This window comes from Pteropus vampyrus, unplaced genomic scaffold, assembly GCF_000151845.1.
Source record: "Pteropus vampyrus isolate Shadow unplaced genomic scaffold, Pvam_2.0 Scaffold46, whole genome shotgun sequence".
Classification (NCBI taxonomy): domain Eukaryota; kingdom Metazoa; phylum Chordata; class Mammalia; order Chiroptera; family Pteropodidae; genus Pteropus; species Pteropus vampyrus.
Genome location: NW_011888827.1, coordinates 7425073 through 7449570, shown reverse-complemented (window position 1 = coordinate 7449570; position 24498 = coordinate 7425073). Strand labels below are relative to the sequence as shown.

Sequence of the window (24498 nt, the reverse complement as noted above, 5' to 3'; positions counted from 1 at the left end):
CAACCACAATTATTGACTTGCTTAATTAGCATTGGCACAGTGGAACTGTTTTAGCCTGATCCTAAATCTAACGGGAGGGACACAGAAACGGGATTCAAGAAGGGGGGAGATTTGATTCAAAATTCTTAATAAAAGGTAATCCATTCCCTATTTGTGGGAGTCCTGGAAATGGAGTAATTGGAAATCAAGTTATTGGAAATTTAGAACTGCAAAATTTCTTCAGTAGATGAGGCAACTATGCAGACCCCGGAGACTTTTTCTCAGGCTGCATGATGACTCTCCACACAAAAATACAGTATAGACGGGTTCTTGCTGAAAGTGGCTTCCCTCCGCTTTCCCCAAAGCCGAGAAAGAGAAGTGAAAGATTGTTCAAAGGTCTCTGGAGATGTCAGCTTTAAAGATGAAAGACACCTGCGACTTCGCCACTTTCTCCACTAACACCACCCACAGGGCTCCAAAACACTGATGCTGTTATCTGTCTCACGTAGAATGGAACTCTGAAGATCATTGATCGAAAAAAGCACATTTTCAAGCTGGCCCAAGGAGAATACATTGCTCCAGAGAAGATAGAAAATATCTACATCAGGAGTAGACCTGTGCTGCAAATTTTTGTACACGGGGAAAGCTTAAGGGTAATATATATTGTTTTAACAATAAGCCATTTTCAGGAACAGACCACACCGATTCCTGTAGCTACAGGAAATCTGTATAGTTGGGTTTAGGATAAGAAGACCTGAGCTTAGGATAAGAAGACCCGAAGCCACATTCTAAACCTCAAATAAGGAAATATAAATGGGAAAAAAAAAACAAAAAATGAAAAAAACCCTCATTTTAATGAGTAGGCTCATTAAAATGGTTACGGTAAAGGGTAGCAGCCATTCAGTAAGAGAGCCCATCACAGTTTCCACATGAGTGCCTCTGGCACAAACTGTTTTATATACACTGCGTTTAAACTTAGCTTTTTGGGAGTGGGGGAGGGTTGATCTGGACAGGCCAGAGATGCTTTAAGCTTAATGTTGAACACGACTTCATTTTGAACAATTGAATTTGAACAGAACATCTTTGTAAAGAGATGTTAGGTGGGAAGATGAGCTTAGAGTTCCATGAGCGTTTGAAACATATGGTGAGAAAAGAGGACACTAGTGCTGAATTTGAGGTCTTGGGAAATACCTCTTTCAAAGATAGGATCCCTTACTCGCTGGGAGACACTGTGATAACGGTTCTCACAGGCCTCATTTCCTTTCCAGTCATTCTTAATAGCAGTGGTGGTTCCTGACCCAGACGTACTTCCCTCATTTGCAGCCAAAATTGGGGTTAAGGGCTCTTTTGAAGAACTGTGCCAAAACCAAGTAAGTCTCACTTAGGAAAGCTTTATGCACTTCTACAGGGCCCATCATGGGAGAGGGGAGGCCCCGCCAGCTCAGGCACCCGCAAGTTCCCAGAGCCTTCTCTCTGGACGAACAGATTCTTCCTGAATTTGTGACAGGTGGTGCAGCCCAAAGAGATTGACTGGTTTTATTAGACTGGAAGATAAGATAAAGAGTTTAAAAACAAGAAGAACAACACCACCAAAAAAAAAAAAAAAAACCCTATTCTTTTTATAGTAATATGTTCTTTGTGGGGGAAAAAATTGGAAAATCAAAAATTTTTAAATGCCATTCAGAGAAAAAACCCTTTTGTGATTTAGACTTGCCTTTTCTTACTTTTTTTTCTTTGAATGATATTAGTCATAAAATGTGCTTGTATATACTCCTATACCCTGCTTAGATCCCAGTGAACTTTTGTAGGAAGTCTGAGTGGTTCATGCTCAGCCTTTCATTTTGACTTTCAAACAGCCATGCTTTAAGCCATGTTTTGTATTCTTAGGTTGTAAAGGAAGCCGTTTTAGAAGACTTGCAGAAAACTGGGAAAGAAAATGGCCTTAAAACCTTTGAACAGGTATGCACTACTGATGTTATTTTGGTCTCAAGTCATACTAGAAAGTTTTAAAGTTTGCATTTATAATGGGGTTTAAATGTAGTTTCCAAGAAATTGGTTTTAGATTTTGTACCATGAACCCAATGACTACAAATGGCAGTGACCGTTTTGGTTATTTGTACAGCCTCTTCTTGCTGTTGATTATCCATTCTCCCCACTCATTTCTTTTCCGAATTACAAGTGTGAGAATGGGCATGTGTTGTTCTCTTTCTCTTTACCACTTCACCAAACCCACTTGTATAAGGTGAAAATATTCTTTAATGTTTGTCACATAGCACATAGATGGCTCTGCAGGAAAATCCAAATCACTAATAAACACCTGTGGTGGGGTGTGTGCACCTTCTCTTCCAGGTCAAAGACATTTATCTTCATCCGGAGCCATTTTCCATTGAAAATGGGCTCTTGACACCAACACTGAAATCAAAGCGGGAACAGCTTGCCAAGTACTTTCAGACACAGATCAACAGCCTGTATAAGGACATCCAGGAGTAGGCTAAGGTACTGCTGGGAGGGGCTCAGTAGTATGTCTTGTGGGAATATGACTTAAAAACTAGTCTTATGTTCACTACTTGTCTTTCTGCCTGTCTATTGTTCTACCTACTAAATTATAAAACTATAGTTTGGGGGCTTTTTAAAAATAATATTAAGTGAGAAACTTATAATGTGGATGCTTGGCCCCGAACTAAATAAATCTTGTCCTTCCCATCTTAAATGTTGCTAACATTTAGGTTTTTGGGCTACTTTTATCAACATTCCTTTCTTCAAGGTCCATTTGTATTCTTTGTCCTTTCCCCATGACCTCCAACCTGTACAAGTGACCACTAGTTCAAGAGCCAAAGGGACCCTCTGACTTCTTGTTTTCTAGTAAAACCTAGTATGTCAACAGTTCCAGCACTTAGGCCTTCCAGTGTTCAAGTTAAGAGACTTTTCAATGACAAAAAGCTGTCCGTAATTCATGTTTTCTTACTCCACCAAAACATGAAAATTTTGAACCAACCAGTCACTACTATTAATCATATCTGTGAGACTTCTTCTATGTACTTCTGTGTATACTAAGGGAAAAGTCTGATCATACTGAACATTTCCCAGACTCTCTAGTGTCTCTGACTGGGGACAATTAAAAACTGAACCTATGACATGTTGCCTAAAAAGCATGTTCTTCAAGTGTTATCTACAGTAATATCTGGTAACTAATTCTGTTCCCTACAGTTTGCTACTGAGCTGGAAGCTGTGGGGGAAGGACTTGAAACTTGTCAAGTGCACTCTTTCCAGTAAATGAAGCAAGAACTGAGTACAAATCTGAAGTGGGCATTGAGTAAAAACCTCCTGAACAGGGCACAAAGACCTGTGGGGAAGCCGGATGCCTGCACGACAGGCTTGTCTTCTGTGAAGGAACCGACTGATCTCGTCTCCCATGAAGTCCAGTTCCTGCTCTAGCTAAACCCCTGACAACACGTGTTGCTTCCACTTGTATATGTAAGGTCTTTAACATAATAAACTATTGCAGGAACTCATGTTGTGATGTGTTTTGTCACGGACCACGATGAGACTCGGCCTTAGATAAGGACCGCTTAACAATCAATCACGCAAGCCAGTGGCTCTCGATCTTGGCTACACACTAAAATCACCTGGGAGGTTAAAGATCCTGATGCTTGGATGCCATCGCAGGGATTTTGACTGAAATGGTCTGGGGTATGGCCTGGGCACTGGAATTTTTGAAAGGTCCTCAGGTGATTCTAGTATGCAACCAAGCCTGATAACTACTGAGGGAAACAGCTGCACTGAGAGGAAAGGGCCTCCTCATCCCACAGCTGTGAAAAAGAAAACAAATACCAGCCGAGCCCAAACTCCGACCAAGCCCGATTCAAGGTCTTTCTCCTTTACCATCTTTGCCGTACTCTAAGTGATCTTGAGAACGGTGCTGTTTTTTGGCCTCCAACTGGAGTTGAGAAAGTTCTTGGATGGTCTTTCTAGACTCTGAGTCCAGAAAAGCCGAACGTAATTCTGCAGTAGCTGAAACAAAAAGGAAGGCAAGAGTGAACTCACGGTCTTCTCTAGCTTGTTACCTCTTTGACTGCCTCTCATACCGCCCCCCACTCTGCCCCCCAACTCATTTCATCTGAACCGCACTGGCTGCCTTTCGGTCCTCAAACATGCCAGGCACATTCTAGTCTATAGTTTTTGTTGCCTCTGCCTAAAATGCAGATATTCCCAGAGGCACATGACTTGTTCTCTCATTTGTTTCAACTATCACCAGACCGTCCCACCGGCTCTCTTCATATACACGACTCCATCGAACATATATTTTACTTGTCTATCTCCTCACCCCTCATTGGAATGGGGCAGTCATGATTCATTAACTGCTGAATCCCAGAGTTAACTGTTACAAGCTTGGCCCCCAAAGCTCAAGTTCTCTGCCTTGGAAAAAATTAACACTGGAATAGGTGACTTCTGTAATTGTACTCACGTGTTTATAGACATGCCCGACTTTAAGTGTGCAAGTCCACCAGCTAGATCCACCACTCACATAAGCTTCAGGTTTTGATAGTCAAGTGTACACGAGCAGTTTGGTATCACTAGGTTGAAAGTCTCCTAGAATGCTGTGATCTCATTATGCCATTAATGGAGTTTATTTATTGAGAAAAATCTATATGTCTGTCTGAAGACTCATTGTTAAAGACATCAATTTTTCATAAGGTAGCAGAGCAGTTTTTCCATAAGGAACTAAGACAAATGTTTTCAGTCAGCAAAAAGATGCTTTAAGTAAAAACTATGATTTATAGAGAACATCCATTGACCTTTATTCGACAAAAATCAGCATTATTAAAAGACAGGTAACAAAATCTGAGCTCATGTTGAATCTGACAAATTAAGTTCTACAGTATCTAGAACATTACATAAGAAATATCAACTGAGGGGGAAACAGGATAAAAGCATCACATGCAGACGCTCCTGGCAAAGGGGGAATTATATCTGCAAGTGAGGTCCATATTGTGCAGTACATAAAAAAATCCTAGAGAAAATGCAATTGACTTACCTGGGTGAAGTGTTTTCCCTTTTGTGGAAAGAGGTGGCAAAGAGGGGCAGGAATTCAAAGGCATATTGCAGATGGCTTCTCTATTTCAAAATGGTCATAAAAATATTTAGATCGTGGCACTAGGGCACCTTTCAGGAAAAGAATGCCTTAACCAGAGTAGGGTCATTGCATAATTCTTTAGTAATATGTACAATTTTCAAGTAATGGAGCAGACTTAAAGAATCATTGTATTTAAGAGTGGCTATCTATTTTTCTTCTCATCCTCTGGGCCTTGATCCATTTCAGCATCACAGGGACACTTTTCCACGCAGTTTCTAGGGAACCATCCTCTTATTCTTGAAACACCTGAAGGAGAAATGAAACTGATGTGAAATAGTCAGATGTCCTGTAACGACGTTATTGAGACCCAGAAGTCCTATTACTTCAGATTAGTAAGTTTTTAGTTACACTTCTTTTCTCCCTTTACAATCTTTTATAAGCACAGTTTGAAGAGGGAAAAAAAGATTTTTAATTGTTCCCAACAAGCTAGAAAACAGGTATTTCCCAAATTCCATTCTCTGGGAAAGGAGCTAATGTGGTTTAGGACAGTTCCTAAGTGGAGTCGGGGGGACCCTGTCAGTATGGGTATTCACTTTCATGTGTGTGATCGTGGAAGGGTGTGTTTTGGCACAGTGTCACACACCATCTGTTCCAGGGAACTCTCGTCTTGTAGCCATTGTGAATTTCCTTTTTCTAACATGTAAATTTCTGTATCAAGATTTCCTAAGCTGTCATATGAGGTTGATTTACGATTACCTCTGTTTTTAAACGAGCATCCTAGGTTAATCTTTACTTTAAAAAGGAGCAATTCTAATGTGTCAATGTAAACTCATCAAAGTTAAATGCACCACTGAGGTACAGGGATGCTGAGGGTGGGAGAAGCTGTGGGAGCAGTGAGGGTGAGAAGTGAGGAGAAGGCATTTCTCTGTGTTTTGCACTCAATTTTGCTGTGAACCTAAAACTGCTATAAAAAAAGTAAAGTCTATTAAAAAAAATAACAAAAACTCAGACAGAGAATGTTTCAATCTATTAGTTTTTATAACTTAACAGGAATGGTCAGAGGGGGAGCGTATAGCTTAGGGGCTTACTCACCGGCCTGGGGGCCAGACCGCAGTGGGCTGGAGCCCGGGCTCTACAGTGTAGTGCGGCCTTGAGCAAGCGGCTCAGCCTCAGCTTCAGTTCCCTCACCAATCAAATGTAAATGACTGTACCTACTTCAGAGGGCTGTTGGGGACTTTAAAACCACCAGTGAAACATTTATACAAGTGTCTGTCACATAGTTAAGCATGAGCTCCAATGTTAGCCATTATTAAAAAGACATGACAAATACAAGTGGAGAAATAATACAAGGAGCTTCTTTTTGTTGCTTAGTGATGTGTCTTTCTAGTTATTTCTCCTGATGTATGTGATGTGATTATTTATGAAAGTTATTCTTGTAAAGTTTGGAATCATTGCTAGTCGTCTTGTCTTTTAAATATCCCCCTCCATTTTCATACCTTCTGTAAAGGAATCATCAAGAATTTTGTCTCCATACAACCAGTATCTGAAAGATTTAAAAGATTAAAATTATTTTAAGCTAAATGCCAACTTTGTCATTAAAGAAGAAACATAGTACTTTGTATCACTTACCGTAACCCTCTCGTGGCTAAAATGAACTCCCCTGTCTGCAGTCTTATTCGGGGCTCTTCAGTGCAGGGGCTGGTGAGGAAGGTTTTGATCCCTTTGTTCAAAGGGCAGCAGGCACCACTGTAATTTTCTATCACTTTATACCGAACCTGTTATCAGCAATCAGAAGAGTGATTTAACATTTCCCCACATCTAAGTTTTTTTAAGCTTGAATTTAAACTGTTAAAGGTACATCCAAAACATCAGGTGGTAAGTCTTTCCCTCCTAGTTTCCAATCCGCCTGGTTCCTCTATAGGAGGCAACTGACGTTTTAGTTCTCAAGGCTTTTTGTACCCGTCATTTCAAGCACATAGCTAATGAGACTTCCTGCAACGACGGCAATGTTCTGCACCCGCAGTGTCTGACGTGGTAGCCCCGAGCCACGTGAGCACTTCTAATGTGGCTCGTGCAACCGAGGTACTGAACTTTTAAATTTCACTGAACTTTCATTAACTTAGAATTAAATAGCCACGTATGGCTAATCATATTGTACAACATAATTGTAAAGATGGGTTTCATACTAACAAACTAAATTGAGGAAATTTATTTTTCTCTTGGCAATATAAATTGACTAAATTGTCTCCAAACCTACAGTCCAAACTACTTAAATGAAAACACAAGTAAATTGCATTAAATTGCAACAAATATTTTAAGAAATATTATTTAATAAAAGCTAACATTTGGTTTCTACTCAAAGGCAATTTTAAAAACTACATAGAATTGCTGAGCTTGACAAAAGAAAAGAGGAATTAGTATCATTGCAAAAGAATTACTTACGCTTCTCACTCTTTTATCTGCTTTTTGTTTCAATTGTTCTATCTGTTTGGAAGATATAAAAAGAAAAAAAAGTCTTTATCTCAGTGCTGAAAAACAATCTTTCCTCAACTACTGTATCAGAGTGACATGATAAACCCTCAACTTTCCAGCATTTCGAAGTGCTGACAATTTAAAGACCACATTTTTTTTTAGCATAGAAGGAAAGCCCTGCGACTAAACAGGGGCTAAAGTAGGGCTTTCTTCTTAGTGTTCTCCCTGTGGCCTGGACCAGGGAGATGTGCTCTCTGACCTCATGGAGCAACCAGGCTAGTATCTAAAGTAACACAGAGGTTCACTGGCTCTTTAGAGACATGGAAGACAGACTGCAAAACTTATCAAGTCTCAACTAAAAGTCATCATTACCACCCACTTTTCTCTGCTTATTCAGCAACCATTTATTAAATGGTATTCTATTAGATATAGTTGGAGAAAACACATGCTCTATGTCCTAGAAAACACATGGTCTCTGTCCTAGAATCTTGTCAAGTTAAAGATATAAGATATAAGAATTAAATAAAAATATAAGCCCTCAGGTGCTACCATACAGTAGCATGACTGAGTGCCAAACCCAGATGAGAACAGAGTGCAGAGATTAGACTTTAGGGAAGAGGTAGGACTGAAACTGGTCCTAATAATTTCCAATAGAGAGGACGGCATATGAGATAGAAGAGAACAGTATGAGCAACACGGGGTGGCAGGAATGTAGGTAGGCCGATTGGAAAGGATGGCTCCTGCTTGCAAGTAATTGGAAGGTGGTTTTGGCCAGATTTTATAAAACTAAGTTACGGTATCAAGACTTTATCTAAGTTAAGGAGAGATTTAAATAAAAGGAGAGAGAGATATGGTATGAGGAGTGCTTTAAATTATTCTCTTAGATCCATTTTGCCACATACTGAGAAACAATTTTTTATTGCTTAATTTTACTATAAAATGTCATCTGAATTAAGGAAAAGAAGGTGAGGCAAAAAGGAAAGACTATTTGAACAAAAATACTCACTGTTAAGCTGTACTGGTGACAGCCTTCTCTTATTGGCCACTCCAGTCCATCTCCTTCAGGGACCCCCGACCACGTAAATACCTGTTTAAAGTTCTTCCATCGACTTCCCATATCATAAGGAAAAACAAAGACTTCATCTAGTTGATAATACTGAATTCGATCTTTAGCCTGTGAATAACAAAGATGTAAGATAGCAGATGCCTTAAACGGCTTTTAGTAATATACAACTGAGAACTTTTATACCTCAAATTTGTATCATTCCTAAATATATGTCCTTGTTGTAGTGTTAGTGTACACAAAAAAGCTAAATAAATTTATCATAATATAAAATAACTTGACATATAACACCAACCTCATATGAGAATATTCAGAAAATGTCTGACAGGGCTTATTTAGGACTAAGCACTTAAAAATGCTTATTTAAAAGAGTTAGTAACTCTATTCCATATAGCAAAAATCCTCAGGGCTCCTGCTGTTCAGAACAAAAATATCCAGGTGTAAAGAAGAGATTTTGATAAAAAGAGGAAGCAAGGATTTTTCAGGATGGAAGAAACTGTTGTGTGGGGTGCACTATAATGAAATGGTTGTATCCTGGGTGACAGCGACACCTGAGAGAACAGCCAGGAACGGTGAAACAAGGGAGTCATCATTTTTTAAAAATTATTATTTTAAAAGCAGGTATGTGCAGATCTTATGGTTTTTTATACCATTACACATGTATGTATACTTATTTATAAATGCATTTATATGTACATTTTATGCATATACATAAATATTCAGGTTGTACAAATTATGTACTAGGCATTTAAATTGTTAGCTTTAACCTGAGATAAGCTACCTTAGAATTTCTTAAGTTCCGCTGACACCTAGTGGTATAAAGATACATTACTTATTCCTATAAGTGTACAAACCCAGGTGAAACTTGTATAAATTTTAGTGTTTGGTAATATCGATAAATAGTTTATAAACTTAAAAATCATTTTAATATTTTACTTAGTAACAACACCAATTTAAAATAACTCCTAGGCTTAGCAAGACTCTTTATAAAGAGTCTTGATCTTTCAAAAAAAAATTGTGAATCTCACATCAGTATATTATGCTAACTAGAAACTATACTTTAAAATATTTTATTAAAGGACAGTATTTTAAGTAAAGCTTCTTACAGTTACTTATGTGGTATTGATATTAATTCAATTAGTTAAAAGACCTATCAAACCGTAAAATGTATGAGTTTACCAAATTGTATAAACCCATCCACACATATAAAAGGGTAATTTCTTTTCCTTTTTTATAAACAAAAGCTTCAGAGTCTTCAAAACAGATAAGAATCTCAGACAACAGAGATTTAGGCTACTAAGAAAAAGTGGTAAAGATGAGAGTAGCTTACAAAAATTATTAAAGCATGGTCTCTAAGGAAATGGGGGGAATTCCATCAACGCTGTGTGTTAACAGGTGACAAAGGTGCATAGTACATGCTACAGGAAAAGGCAACAAAAGTACTTAACCTCTTACAGAGTGAGTCAAGGAAAGTTCCTTGGAAGAAATGGCACCTAAACTAAGTCTTGAGGGACAAGAAATAAGGCAAAGAAGCGAGGGTAGGAGTGTTCTAGACAAAGGGAACAACATGTGGAAAGACAGAGAAGTACAGATGTACAACGAGTTACTTGGTATTAGCTGGTATCAAGTGTGAGATGGGGTGGGGAGAGGTGGAAAATTCGGTTGAGAAGCAGATAAAGGAAGACATAAAAGATTTTATTATGTATAAGCTAAGGATCTTGGATTTAAATCTGTATATAAGTTGTTCTCAAAGCAAGTTTTGCATACCTCTTTGAGTCCCCAAGATCTTTCCTTGGGGTTAAAAAAGTCGAACACCTTTCATCATAATATTAAGATTTTATTTGCATTTTTCATAGTGTTGACATTTGCAACAGTGGGTAAAATTGCTAGCACCTTAAGCAGGAATCAAGACAGTGACCCCAAGCTGTATTAGTAGTTATATTCTTCTCCACTATATACTCATCGTTCGAAGAAAACACCCCACCAAAAAAAAGTTTTACAGAAGAATGTCCTTGGTGAAGCAATAAAAATTATTATTTTTCTTAAATCTCAACCCTCAAGAAGATATCTTTTTAATATTCTGTGTGACAAAATGGGAAGTACACATAAAGCATGCCAAAGTGGTTATCTCCAGGAAAACACCTGCTTGAGTTGTGAGCTGACAAAAGCTATATAGCCAGCTTTTTTCATGTAACACTATTTTTCTTGAAAGAATGACTCATGTAACAGATATCTAAGGTTATTTAAATTTTAGTATTTGGTGCACATTGTCTCAAAAATGAACAAAGTCAGATTATTACTTCAATGTAAACAACTGAACATCTGTTGCCAATGAAAAAAATTAAGGCTTTTGAGTGAAAATTAGAATTTTGGAAAATTTGTCTCTACCACTATGAGCTTATCAGCTTTCCAACATTTAAAGATTTTCCCCATAAAACAAGTAGTGATATAAATGAATGCATCAACATTTAAAAAATCTGCATAATCCTGTAAACCAATATTTTAACTAATGCCTAATATCCTAAAATCATGAATGAGTAAAAGATCCATTCAAAGAGACTGATGGATTTAAATGTAAAAGAGTACTGATGTAGTTCCAGATGTCACAAGCAACTAACCTTTCAAGAACTATTGTTTGTCAAGTTTTAATGCAGTATCAAATAGTATCCACTATTATCTAAAAGGCCTATTAAAATACTCTACCCCTTTCTATCTACTTATCTGTATGAGGCTGGCTTTTCTTCATATATGTCAATCAAAGCAACGAATTTCAACTGACTGAATGCAGAAAAAGTGTGAGAATCTAACAGTCTACTGTTAAGCCGGATATTAGAAAGATTTGTAAAAATATAAAACAATGTCACTCTTCTCCCTATTTTTATTTTAGAAATTGTATTTTTCAAAAAACATGCTAATTTTATTAATATATTATGGGTTTATTGTTATTTTATTTTAATGATTGTTATTTTAAAATGAAATAAATCTTCAAAAATTTTCTGAGAAAATATGGCGAATATCAATAGATATAATATACATTAGCAAAATCTCTTTAGTGTTCTTAACATTTTTTAAGAATGTAAAAGTGTCCTGAGACCAAAAAGCTTGAGAACTGCAGCTGTAACTTAATGTGCACAAACTGGCTTTCAGGGAGCTAAATATGTCCCATAGGTGTATTTTACTCGGCCCACAAAGGTTTGTGTTTTTAATCTGAACTGCTAGCTAACATTTAAAAATGGAAAGAAGATGTCACGGAAATCCAGAACTCTCACTTTCCTTCAAAAAATATTAGATGATCTCACAATACTGGGTGAGTATTCCCTTGATACAACAATCGGCTTCATCTGTCAGACAGCTCTGCCATGCAGGCTGGCTTCACTCATCTAGGTTACCTGCTTGGCCCCTGCGGGGATCTGGGTTTACAATCCTTGCTACAGTGATGAGCAGTGGAGAGGCTCTGAGTTTTAAGCAGGAAGCGGGATAGTCAAGATTACTTTTTAACCTAGAATCATAATAGATAATGTGATGTACTGGAGGTTGTGAGGTCTGTGGCAAGCTTAATGTTATAAGCCCTATCTGAAGTTTAAAGCACCAAACAAAACCTGACAGCACCTTGGTAGGATGGAAGTTCCTTTCCAAATGGGCTACCTTCTCTGCTAGTCTGAGTGAGAATGGCGAAATGGTTTAATGCGTGGCTGAAATCCCTTCAGCAACTCAGGGCATAGGAGAAGCATATTTCTATGGGAGTTACATCAAACCAGGGATGAATCAAAATGTCTCCTATATTAACCTTTTATGTGGCAAGCAAATGACTTAAGGAAACCATGTGGCAGCCAAGTTTTCACTTCCAGGCATTTAAGAGTTAATCTGATCTCTTAGTTAATCAGTACTTTATTGATATTGAGGAAATAAGTATTAAATTTACCTTTTCTTCAATCCATGATTCAATAGAAGTTTTGTTTCTGAGAATTATTTTCATCTGAAAATGAAATGATAGCAAAATGTTTTAATGGCACTTCGGTTCATTTAAGATTATTACCTTCATATTAACACCATGTGATAGTTTTTATTGCTCCATTCCACAGATGATGATATCAGGACAATAAAGGTTAAGCAACACAGAAAAATAACAATAATTATGTTTAATGAATACGAACAGGTGATCTTGCCTAAGTCACTTAAGTTTCTGAGACTCAGTAAGGAAAGGAAAATAATACTTGTCTTCAACTTCATTGATGGTTGATATGAAGATCAAGGGAGACTGTAAATGTGAGAAGAACTTTATAACTCTTCATAACTTAGTGCTACAAAACCAAGTTAACATGTTAAAAATTAAATCAATTACCTAGACATTCTAGTGAAGTTACTTCAAACTTATGACTAGTACAGAGAAGATTAGTTACCTAGTTACATAGACGGAATAAATAACAATTCCCATTTCATACTGCATACTTATATGCAGCCTTCATCTCTCATTACAAGCAGCCCCAATCACTTGACAACTTTTAGCAAGAAGTAACCGAGGAACTTACCTGTATGAAAAACAACATCCCAACCGCTATGGTTGTTCCTAAAGCTAATCCCAAGGCAAACAAGGTGGCAGCAAATGCAGCCAATCCAAATGGAATAATTGGCAGAGGATCTCTCCGAGCTGCACTCATATCGATCTTGACCGTGTTCCACCCAAAGGAGAGCTATAAACAACACCGCACACTTAAAATACATGTGTCATAAATGGTCAGATGCTACTGTGACATATAAAACAACTCGATTAAAAAGATCAACAAACGATGATTTGAAACTGGCCAAAGCAAATATAGCGGTTTCCAATTTAATTCTGTAGCTTGAGCTCATACTGATGAGCATGAAGTCATTCTTAGTTATTCTCAAATGTTACTTTTTTACTGTTTCTTCAGAAAGTGTTAGCCATACTCTACAAACATCAATGTGCATTTACAACACTAATCTAAATTCACCAATTTAGACACCAATTTCACTTGTAACTATGTTCTCATCCTCTCCTTCTTTTCAATATTTACAGTAACCTACAGGAACAAATATAGCCAGCCTAGGGTTCTGTTGTTTCTTCTCTCATGTTCCACAACCAGAGTTAAAAACTGGCAAAACGCAGGCAAATACGGCCTGCAGATGTGTATTGCCTGGCCTGCGAAATAGTTTAAAATATTCAGTTAGGTGCTAACAGTTAAAAATTGGGAGATTTCACGTTTTAAAAAAATCCAGATTTTCAGTTTTTTTCTTAAAAAGTTAGAAGATTTAGCATCACTGGGCTGGATTTCCAAATATCAAAAACTGGCTGAAGTCTAAATGGGTTGTCTCCTCTCTGAAGGGCACGTGTTCTCCGGTGTGCCTCAGTCCCATGAGGTCTGGTCCCTCATTTACCTTCCAGTCCTCTTTAAGGCATTGAATGGGTGACCCTTGAACTTTATCTCATGACTACCTGCGTATAAATCAACTCAGTCTGTTGCAGGATATTTTAGGACGCACACCTGTGCCAGGAGCCTCTTTTCCGGGCACTGGAATTAAAAACAAAGGAAAAACTACAACTTATCACCTGGATTGGATGGAAACAGAAAGCCCTGGTGTTGTCTTTTCCTTCTTGCTCTCCCTGCCTTCCTCCGCATTATTCTTACCACAGCTATCAAGTTTGAAAGCTAATAAATTATACGTATAGAACTAAAGTTATTAACAACTTCAACTAGAGATAGGAAAGTGAATTTCCAGGACAAAATAATCTTTCCTCATTTTAAAAATTAAGTTTTAATGCTTTTCTAAAAAGAATTTATGTAGAAGTAAAGCGAAGTTCTGTTTTCCTACCTAAATCATAGAAAGCATATTTCCAAAAGGGACTTCTTAAATAATCTTGACAACTACTATTTAATCTGGCATGAATGATTTTAAAACACTTTCACTTACCCGGTTATAAAGCTGTGTATACATGGTCATAACAAAAATGAAGGCAGCATGAATACAACCCAGTGGTGCCAAAAGGAGAAAGAGCGTGAACGAAGCATGATTCTGGTAACCGCAACAGTTGTTGATCCAAGGACAGTGATGGTCCATCTTCATCACACACCTAACAAGAAAAATGTATATAAAACATGAGGCAGAAAATCATGTCTCCTTTAGGAAACTTTGGTCTTCAAAAGATCAAGCAAATAGAATCCAGCATGTCCGTGAGTCACAGAGGAATTATACTTATGGAACCGATAGAAAAATCTTTGAGTTTTTAAACAGTTCTGAACAGTGACTTATTTTAAATTCTAAACAGCACATAAAAGGACAGCCTTTGTAACAGCTTCTGAGGAAAAGATGTCTGCTACTTGTGAGTTTGTTTAAAGAAGGCAAGAGGCTCACTGAGAAAGGTTCATTATAAGGAAACCAGCATGGTTCTTGGTTTTTCTCTGGCTCTGAAATGCAGGGACTGAAGTGTAGTACATTAGAGACTCAACAAAATCACTTATAAATCTCCACTGGGGTTGACAGGCCCTAGCAGACTCTTGTAACGTACTTCCTTCCTGTCCTCAGCCTTTAAATGTGGAATCTCTAAGCTAAGCAAGCAACTATGGAATATAAGATGTGTAATAAACAAAGTCTTACTGAGCTTCATTCCCTTTTTGTTGCTAGAAGAAAATGTCGTGGCCTCAAATTAACTTTATTTGCCTCCAGGGTTCTCCTAAACCTCAACAATCTTATCAGAAATTTCTTACTAATCAGTAGATTTAACTCTTCATTTTTAAAGTTTCTAGCTTAGTTCACATTTTTGTAGTGATAACGTTTTTCTTCCCATTAAGTTTTTTTATTAAACACCTGTGATAACAGACACCCGGAATCATTAGATTTGTATAAAGTATAAATGTTAATTTGTACAAAGTATAATGTTAACAAGGGAAAAAGCAGCTCTTCATTATAATTTGGACTCAGAACAATTCCAAAGCTAGTCAAGATGACAGTCGACAAGCAAAATTAATCTTAACCTATGGAAACAACTTGAAGGTGTAACTTTTTACCATGCTCTTGGCAGGGCAAGAAGCAAAGCAAATCTGTATTTTTCTAGAAAAATCTTTTCACTTGTAACAAAAGTGAGATAATCAGAATTGATAATTTAAGAATAAAACGGACATGCTGGATACTTAAGTTTATTTCGACAATACTTTTTATAAAGTAGCCACCTTGCAGAGTATAAAACTAGGATTGATGTGGCAGAAAAAAACAACAAAAGACCAGTCTCCAAGGGGATCAGACCCCGATGAATGGTAAAGACAGATGGTACCTGTTACACTTTCGGCAGTGATGTGACCGTGGCGCCTTGTATGCTTGGCAGACTTTACAATACTGGAGGTACATGCTATCCTGAGAATTTTCCTTGGTGGCAAGATATAAACAAAAAACCATCAGATAATCGATCTTAAGTAATAACAAGCCTTACGAGCAAGAGCTTTCCTATGGTTTGATTTCCTTTTATGGAGAAGGGGGAAGAAGGGAATCTTAACTTCCATTTCCAGCCCTTTGATTTGAGCTAAATTATTTTTAAGTAATGAATTTTTGGTTCAGCATCACTCTCTCAATTACCCAGAAGTCATTTTAAATTTCTCTTCTTCGTCCTCCACCCAAATCTGCTGTCATTGAGTACAGTTTGTTCTACTATCCAAAATCTTAGAAGAAAAGTCGGAGTTCAGGAAGAAGGTAGCTGACAACCTGGCAGGTACGGCAGAGTGGGGATTCAAGCACCAGAATTGATCCTCTTAATAATATAATATTCCTATAACATAACTCTTGACTATGACAGAGCTCTTCTTGAAAACCTCTAACTCCCTAGGCCTAAGAATTCCTTGTGTATTTGAGGCCTTCCATAATCTGCCTTTGTTTCAGCCTTATCTGCACTATATAATCTGTCTGCTGTTTCTGAAGACTCTTCCACCATTCTCTGAATCTAAAATGTCTTCTTCATCGCCTGTTGAAATTCCCACAGCTCCCGTAGGTCCCCAGCTGAAAATGATCAGTTCCTTCTAATTCCAGCAGCACTCACCACGTTACTCTACAGTTCAGTTATTTGCACAAGCGCCTTGGTTTCTCTCCTCAGTTACAAGGCTTTCCAAAATATGAACTGTCTTACCCATTTCTGTATCCACTTCATATAATACACTAGTGTTTCCCCAATTTTAACAAACCTAAGAATTATCAGGAGATTTTGTTAAATGCAGATTCCGAATCAAAAGGACTGGAGTACAGCCCAAGAGTCTGCATTTCTAACAAGCTACCAGGTGATGTCCCTTGACAAGAAATACAGAAATCCATAAGCATAAATTTTCTAAAAAATTTTAAGAAACTATAAATTGATTCACATAGTACTTCCCAATTTTCACTGCAATGATTTTTAAACTTTATGATTTAAACAAGCATTTTCTAGAGAATTTTTCTCAGTTCGGAGGATTTTAATGTATTACATGTAAAAAGATCCTAGAGCCAAACTGTACTGTGAAATTATAAAAGGTCTATGATAGTTTCCTAAATTCATGATCATGGACTCATTTCCCCCTCCATTTTTGTTTTAAATGCCTGCATTAAAGTATTCAATGAAATTGCTTTGGAAAATACTAATTTAGATATTTTCAAACAAGTATGAAATATATTATTTGAGCTTTAAATAATCAGGGACTAGAATATGCTTAGTCTCCAGCAAGGCAAAAACCAGGGTATATGTTTGATATTATTAGTTAGAAGATAAAGCAAAAACTAAATATGTGATAATCTAATATTAGAGTTCATCATCTAAAAGGATCTTTTTCTTACCGGTTTCCACCCCAAAGGGACAAAGCCAGGACCAATAAACATGGCATTGAAGTAATTATAAAGAATCATGACAGTCCAATTTATCAACATGATGAAATTCACGCTTCCTCCAGTTGTATGTAAGGGCCAATACCACAACACAGAGTCAATCATGGCCATTGTAGAACATATTGCTATAACACCGAGGGCTATAATGGGACCCCAGTGACACAGTCTCTTTAATTCTTGGAGATTTTCAAACTTGATGACGGAGCAGAAAGTACTCATTTTGGTGAGGAAGAATGCCTTCCTAGCTTTAAAGAATTATAGCTTTCCTTTTTCTGTGCACACATTTCCATGAACCACAAGTCCATGTGTGTTCCTTAATTGACATGCCTTCATGTCGTGCGATGTTAATGCAGATTATGCCATTTTCACTGTTACACACTCAGAGGTCTTTAAGTAGGAGATTCCAGTATCTTGGTTTGAAACCCAATCTAAAGAAAATAGAATGAGAAAGTTCAGTAAAAAAATTTATTATATACTATATTTAACTTCAATAACCACCTAAATAAAAATATCTCACAAGTGCACTACCATGGAGTGGGTATCTTGTGAAGTGCTGAGAAGAACTGTTTTTATCCTATCTAAAATATGATTCGTCTAAATGGCATGTAAACTGGATACATGATTATCAGGGGACTGACTGATTGTCCAACGTTTAGTGAATGGTTTGGGGAGACAAAGATTTTCCCAGCTGGGAAGCAGGGCTTTAGGGTTGATCTAATCCAACTACCTTCTTCATAGAAAAGAAATTGGCTTAGAGAGGCTATGTGATTACACCAAGGTCACGGATAACAGCTGAACCCAGAATAGAAACCAAGTCATCGAACTTCCTTTGTGGAGTTCTAAACTACCTCTTACCGAATCTCAAATTAAGTATGAGCCAGACTTGGTCTACACTATTTGCCTCCAGTTGCTCCCGAAACACCAACGTAAGAGTCTATCTGCGCCAAAGGTAAGGAACCAAGAGAGTGAAAACGCCGCCTTGTTACTTGTGTGGGGGAGGGGAAACAGAGGTGTGTGTGAAATCATGTCTGGGGGCGTATATGAGAAAAAACATGAATGAGAACATTTGGGGGGCGGGGGAGAGAAGAGGAAGTGCCTCCGGGAGCGAGGGGCTGAAAAGACCGGAAGGTGAGCTCCGTGATTTGGAGACGGGTATTTCCGATGAGACTGCAGCAAGTCAAGGGAAGATCTGCGGTACAGAGTAAAAGACTTCCACGCAACAGATGTGTCTGCCTTGTGCCTCAGTTTCCCGCCCATGTCATGGAGTAGAGCGCTTATAAATCCTCACTCAGGGAAAGAACATCCTGGTAAGCGTGCTTGGTCCCAAAGTACTGGAGACTTTGACCTCACTCGGGTGCGGTGAAGACCGCCAAAATCATGGTTACATCCCCAGCCTTGACTCCCACCTCAGTCTGGTCCTTGGTGCCCGGTCTTCGGCCATCGCATTTCCGGGGCGGCCTTGGATCACCCGGAACAGGTTTTCTCCTTTTCGGGTAACTTCATTATGGGTACCTCAGTCCAGAGCAAGCAGAAAGCAAATCCTGATTTTAGAAGCTTGAATTAGGAGCCCGCAAGGACCCGTTCGTCTCTCCGCTTGCGCTCTCACCGTTCCTCTCCCGCTCAGGACCCGTGCGCAGTCTCCGTGAGAGCCACTTCCGGGAGTTTCGCCGCATCAAACTTCCCTCCGGAAGCAAGCTCCTGTGACCTGTAGCTTGAGGACAGGGAGCTACTTTGTAGAACATGGAGAGGCAAAAAAAAAAATTAAATGCTTTCAGTGATCCCTGAGAACCCGAATATTTTGGGAGGCACTTTGGGGCACTAATTTAAGTGCTTTTCCTTAGTTATTTTCATAATTTCGTAGCCTTCGCAGAAAATAAAACGCGCACTCTGTCCAATTTCCGGAGGACCGAGATTGTGTAGGACAACCAGGAAGCGGCCGGGCTGGGAGCTGTGCCCGGCTCTCCGCTCTGCTCTCGAGGGCAATTCCCAGGGTCCTTACACTGTGTTCTCCTACACAGCGTGATTCCCTGCCCCGATCCAGGCTCCGGCCCGGGCCAATCACTCTGGAGCCACCATGTCTTCCGACTTCGAAGGCTACGAGCAGGACTTCGCGGTGCTCACTGCAGAGATCACAAGCAAGATTGCGAGAGTCCCCCGACTCCCTCCTGGTGAGAGCCCTGTGCGGCTGGGCGAGGGTGGCCCGCAGAGTCGCGACTCTCAGGTGGTGGGCAATGGAAAGCCGTCTGCACAAGTGTGTCTGAGGCGCGAGGCTGGAGTGAAGTGGTGTTGGGGCCCTCCCGGAGGGATGGAGCTTGATTTGGTTTGACGGTAAAGGGACGGTCCAAGCTGGCTTGTGGAGTGCAGTGTAAAGAGCCCTTCTGGGCTCCAAGTACACATTTCGCCGCCTTGTTACTTGTGTAATCTTGGGAAAGTTTCTATGAGTCTTAGTTTTTTGTTGCTGTTTTTTTGTTTGTTTGTTTTGTTTTTTGGCGGGGAGAAGGGTTCGTTTGTAAAATATAGCGATATGAGAATATTTAAAAAGAATGAATGAACATACTTAGATTATAGGTCTGACATTGTTGTATTAGTAATGACGTTATTATTATATGTAGCAAAACAAGATTAAGAACCATAGTGCCTGGATTCAAATCCCAGCTCTGCCACACAGAAGTTGTAACATATAGGCAAGTTTCTTAACCACTCTCAACTTTCCTTCTTGGTAAAATGGGGAAAATTGTATATCTCTCATAGGGTTGCTGTGTAGATTAAATTATTTAACATATATAAAGCTTTTCCTTGGTGCTAGTTGCCATTATCATTAGTGTTTTTCATACCCCCCAACCCCATTTATTATTTCTCATTTGTCTTGGGAGTAGGGGGAATTCTATAACCCAATTTTATGTAAAACTTAGTACAGGATAATTTTTCTCACTTTTCAACTTCCATCCAGAAGTGTTTTTATTTTTGTTTTTGTGTTTTAGCACATGTTATTTTCTATGCTAGATGGTCAACTATGTGCAGGTGGGAGTTAAATTTGATTTCGTTGGCATTTACTTAGAAGGGGCTCAGATAAAATGTTTAAGTGAATGAACAAATATATAAATGTGATGTTTTGTGATTTTTGTTCGTAAGACATTGTTTTAGGCGTTGTCTTTCTCTAAATACAGATTTAATTTGAGAGTTAGTTGCAGATAATTGTTACTTTTTGGTTTTGTTTCGCTAGGGAAATTGAACCATCATCAGGATACTAGACTTGGCCCTACCTTAGCTCTGGGGTGTAAAGCATAGGACAAGGAGTGCTTGTTGATCTGTGAACTGATGGGCACATATCACAGTCCCACTTTGTTAGTCAATCATCGATGCCAGCAGTAATTTCTATTGGACCTAAGTTGTCTTTCCTCTTTCCCTTTTCCCTACCTCCCCCCAAATTTATATGTTTAAAAATAATTTTTCTTTCTTTATTTCTTTGTTTTTCTTCCCCCCACCTGTTTTCTGTTAATAGGGATATTTGCTTGAAGCCAGGATCTCTGAATTTACACCCCACTCATCTCCTGAAGTCCCAGTTAGTTCTGGAGGAGGTGGATGATGTCTTAAGGAGGTTTATGAGTCCAAGTGAGGGAACAAGAGGAGAGAACCAAGGTAGCATATACCACCGAGCTCTGCTGCCTCAGATTTTTGTGGAGAAAGTGGCTGATGGCCTCACCACTTCATGATACACCACCTCGCCTCTTCTCTTCGGTTCTGCTTTTCTTCCACTGCCCAACCAAGATCACCTTGATTTTTATTATTGTTGGCGACTACTTCCTTGGTCTTCAGTCCCAGAGCCTCAGATTATCAGGATTTGTGATTTCAGTTGGATTGTTGCTTGTTTTTAATCGGCAATAGTTTTAGCAGTAGAAACATTTTTTTGTTTGGGCTAATTCCTTTTGTACTGGGAAGTTGTCTTATAAAGTAACAAAGTCATCCCTGGATACAAAGTTGTAAAAACTTTTCCAAGTAAATAGGTTTTGTTACAATTTATTTTTTTTGTCTTTATATTGTAATGTAACCATTTTTATGATACAGAAAGCTATCTTCTTAAATATCTTCAAAATAAAGGCTTAACTTTCCTTAGCTATAGTATATTGTAAGGCCTAAACACTACAGCTACATTAGAAGTGAAAGGAGACTGTATAGCTGACACTGGAAGAATGCTTATTGACTTGAATATTCGAACAGTAGGAATTCTTAAAAATATAGCGATTTTCCTCATAATAATTACTGCGTTTGCTCATTTTATAATCTTTCTGATTGATGAATAGAAAAAGATGAAAAATACACCTACGTAGTTATGAATTTCAGATGTATGTCTGTGAACTAATGGAAAGTAATATGTATAACCATGGCAAAAACAGTATGATTAAAAGTAATTATAATCTCTTGTTCTGGGCATCATTAGTGGTTGACCCAGAGGAGGTGAACCACAATTTACTTCAGTTAAGAAGGTTAAAAATTGGAGAAAACTTTTCAGCCAAAGCACTTCATTCTCCAGCATATTAACTTATATAAATTGAAGTAGAATGAGTAGGATTGATTGCAATTAACTTCATTCTGTGCTGTGCACAAGCAATGTATTAAAGTGTTACTTCCAAAGAGAATAGAAAAGATTGAATATTTTAAAACTTTATTTTAAAAATTCAATTGCTCTGTGACATGTTTTAAACAATAAAAAGACTTTGCTTTTAGACTAAAGTGTTTGAATCTTAACTAATTTTAGAAGTCGGGCTGAGATGGATCGATCCCTTTTAAAGTAATCCTCTTATGGCACTGTGTTTTACATTTGATTTTAATGATTAGTGTCCTGTGGTAAAGTCAGGAAAGTGGATAAGTGGAAGCCGTAATCTATTTGTGAAGTTCCTTTTCTTCTGGTGATATATTCTAAGTTAGGGGGATACTTTACAGGTGCAGAGTTTCCATTATATCACGCAGTCTTCTTGAAGGATCTTGAACAAAATGTTCTCTTGCAATTAGTTGTTTACCTTACCATTCAGAGCAATAAATGGTCTATTGAGAATCCTATCACTTTGTGGCTGTCATCAGAAATACCAAGAAAGATATGACAAATTGGTTAAGAGTCACACGTGGCATCAGATCTGTTTAGAATCCCAGCTCTGCTACTTACTAGATATGCAAATCTTGGGCAAATTGCTTGCTCTCTCTAAGCCTGCTTCCTCCAACTGTAAAACTGTGTGTGGGGTGGTGGTAATACTTTCAAACTTGTGGTGTTGTAAAAATCAAACAAAATAAAGCATATAACTTAATAGCACATTTTTTTCCCCTAGAGAAAGTACTTGATGAATTTAGCCATTAGTGATGAATATTATTGCTGCTGCTGAAGACAAAAGCTGATAGGGTTAGTCAGGACCCAGCTCCTCAGACTTTGTTATAGTAATTAAACTCTGAAAGGAATCTTGGACTTCAATTCTTGCTTCCTTTCTATGCCTAAACTAAAGTCAGGTGAATCTCTCCTAATGAACACCTGCCTTGGAAGGGAGGCGAATGAGGGACTTTGGGATATAAAACAAATTGGGATTTGAACTCAGGATATTAAGGAGGGAGTCGGGGAAGAAAAGTGAGAGTGGTGAGCCGAGACAGGTGTCCTTTCTAGAAGGAAATGCTGGAGTCTAGCTGATTAGTTCTGCTAAGCCCTGGAGACTTTTGGAGACAGACATAACTATGTATGGAAGAAATCATAAATGTGGTTGCATGATTTACTCTTGCCTTTGCACGGTGGTTGTAGTGAGAGAATTCAGAAATGTCTGCTTTTATTGATGAATACTTTGCTTAAACTATATGTGGCTCTGGAGGAGCTAAAATGTCTACATGTTACACGTGAAATGTGGCTATTGCCACGTAGTGAAATGAGAATAATTTGGATATATTAGGTTAAATATTATTAAAACTAAAAATATGTATATTAAAACTAATTTTACTTGTTTCTTTTTACTTTTAAAATGTAGCTACTAGAAAATTTTAAGTTATATGTATGACTTGCATGCATTACATTTCTATTCTTGAGAGTTAGAATCGAAGGGATGGTTCTAGTGCTAATTCAGGAGCTCAGGTGCAGAGTGAGTTGAAGTAGAGTGGGTAGGATTTGAGTTGGGTGTATACACACACACACACACATGCACACACGTGCACATACACATGCACACACGTGCACATACACACGCACGCACACACACACACACACACACACACTAATCCCAGAGGGACCTCTCTCCCTCCAACAACTTAGTTAACCTGAGTAATGACTTCATTGATATTTTTAAAAATAAGCTTTAAATTTTAGAGCAGGTTTAGATTTACAGAAAAATCACAAAGAGAATCCAGAGAATCCCTCTTATACTTCATGCCATGTTTCCTCTATTGTTAACATCGTATATTAATGTGATACATCTGTTGTAGCCCGTGAACCCATATTAATATATTACTATGGACTGGAGTTGATAATAAGGTATCATTCAGATTTCCTTAGTTTTTTTACCTAATGCCCTTTTACTATTCTAGGATCCAATCCATGATACTACAAAACATTTAATAGTCATGGCTCCTTAGGCTTCCCTTAGCTGTGACAGTTTCTCAGGCTTTTTCTTATTTTTAATGACTTTACAGTTTAGAAGAGTACTGGTTAGATATTTTATAGAATGTACCTCAGTTGGGATTTGCTTGATGTTTTTCTCATGATCTGACTGGGGTTATAGGTTTTGGGAGGAAGACCACAGAGGTTAAACACCATTTTCATCATAGGAGTACATACTGTAACATAACTTACCACTGCTATGTGATGACCTGGCTGAGGCAGTGTTTGCCAGGTTTCTCTACGGTAAAGTTACTCTCCCCTCCCTGCTTTCCATACTGTTTGGAGGGAAACCATATGCATCGCTGGCACTTAAGGAGTGTGGGTCGTGCTTCACATCCTTAAGGGCTTAGTATCTACCTAATTTGAAATTCTTCTACACAAGAGCGATTTGTCTATTCTAAATTTATTTATTCAGTCATATATATCCAC

The 24498-nt window shown here is 38.2% G+C and overlaps 3 protein-coding genes across 14 annotated transcripts in view; 2 read left to right on the top strand and 1 right to left on the bottom strand.

Moving 5' to 3' along the window:
• ACSL5 (acyl-CoA synthetase long chain family member 5) overlaps positions 1-3491 on the top strand; it is a 39583-nt gene extending 36092 nt beyond the window's left edge. For all 3 annotated transcript variants that reach the window (XM_023530152.1, XM_011359299.2, XM_011359298.2), the window contains exons 18-22: positions 489-632; positions 1248-1349; positions 1867-1938; positions 2329-2475; positions 3187-3491. In XM_023530152.1, coding sequence (XP_023385920.1) covers positions 489-632; positions 1248-1349; positions 1867-1938; positions 2329-2469 — 459 coding nt within the window. In that variant the 3' untranslated portion in view covers positions 2470-2475; positions 3187-3491. The remainder of the gene's footprint in view (positions 1-488; positions 633-1247; positions 1350-1866; positions 1939-2328; positions 2476-3186) is intronic.
• On the bottom strand, positions 2218-19084 carry ZDHHC6 (zinc finger DHHC-type containing 6). 3 transcript variants are annotated; one of them, XM_011359294.2, is made up of 12 exons: positions 18851-19084; positions 17397-17872; positions 15877-15968; positions 14520-14679; positions 13118-13279; positions 12511-12564; positions 8532-8699; positions 7496-7537; positions 6683-6828; positions 6550-6596; positions 4445-5359; positions 2218-3990 (listed from the first exon to the last, which is right to left on the bottom strand). In XM_011359294.2, exons 2-11 carry the CDS (start codon positions 17661-17663, stop codon positions 5256-5258), a joined length of 1242 nt encoding a protein of 413 aa, XP_011357596.1. In that variant the 5' UTR covers positions 17664-17872; positions 18851-19084; the 3' UTR covers positions 2218-3990; positions 4445-5255. The 3 variants fall into 3 exon arrangements, with proteins under 3 accessions (XP_011357596.1, XP_023385921.1, XP_023385922.1); XM_023530153.1 differs by lacking the exons at positions 2218-3990; positions 13118-13279 and having other exon boundaries at positions 4754-5359; XM_023530154.1 differs by lacking the exons at positions 2218-3990; positions 18851-19084 and having other exon boundaries at positions 4754-5359; positions 14520-14589; positions 15879-15968; positions 17397-17443.
• VTI1A (vesicle transport through interaction with t-SNAREs 1A) overlaps positions 18530-24498 on the top strand; it is a 333273-nt gene continuing 327304 nt past the window's right edge. For 7 of the 8 annotated variants that reach the window (XM_011359295.2, XM_011359297.2, XM_023530157.1 and 4 more), the window contains exon 1: positions 19224-19612. In XM_011359295.2, coding sequence (XP_011357597.1) covers positions 19519-19612 — 94 coding nt within the window. In that variant the 5' untranslated portion in view covers positions 19224-19518. Of the gene's footprint in view, positions 18752-19223; positions 19613-24498 lie in introns of those variants that run through there. The other variant, XM_023530155.1, reaches the window with a different exon arrangement.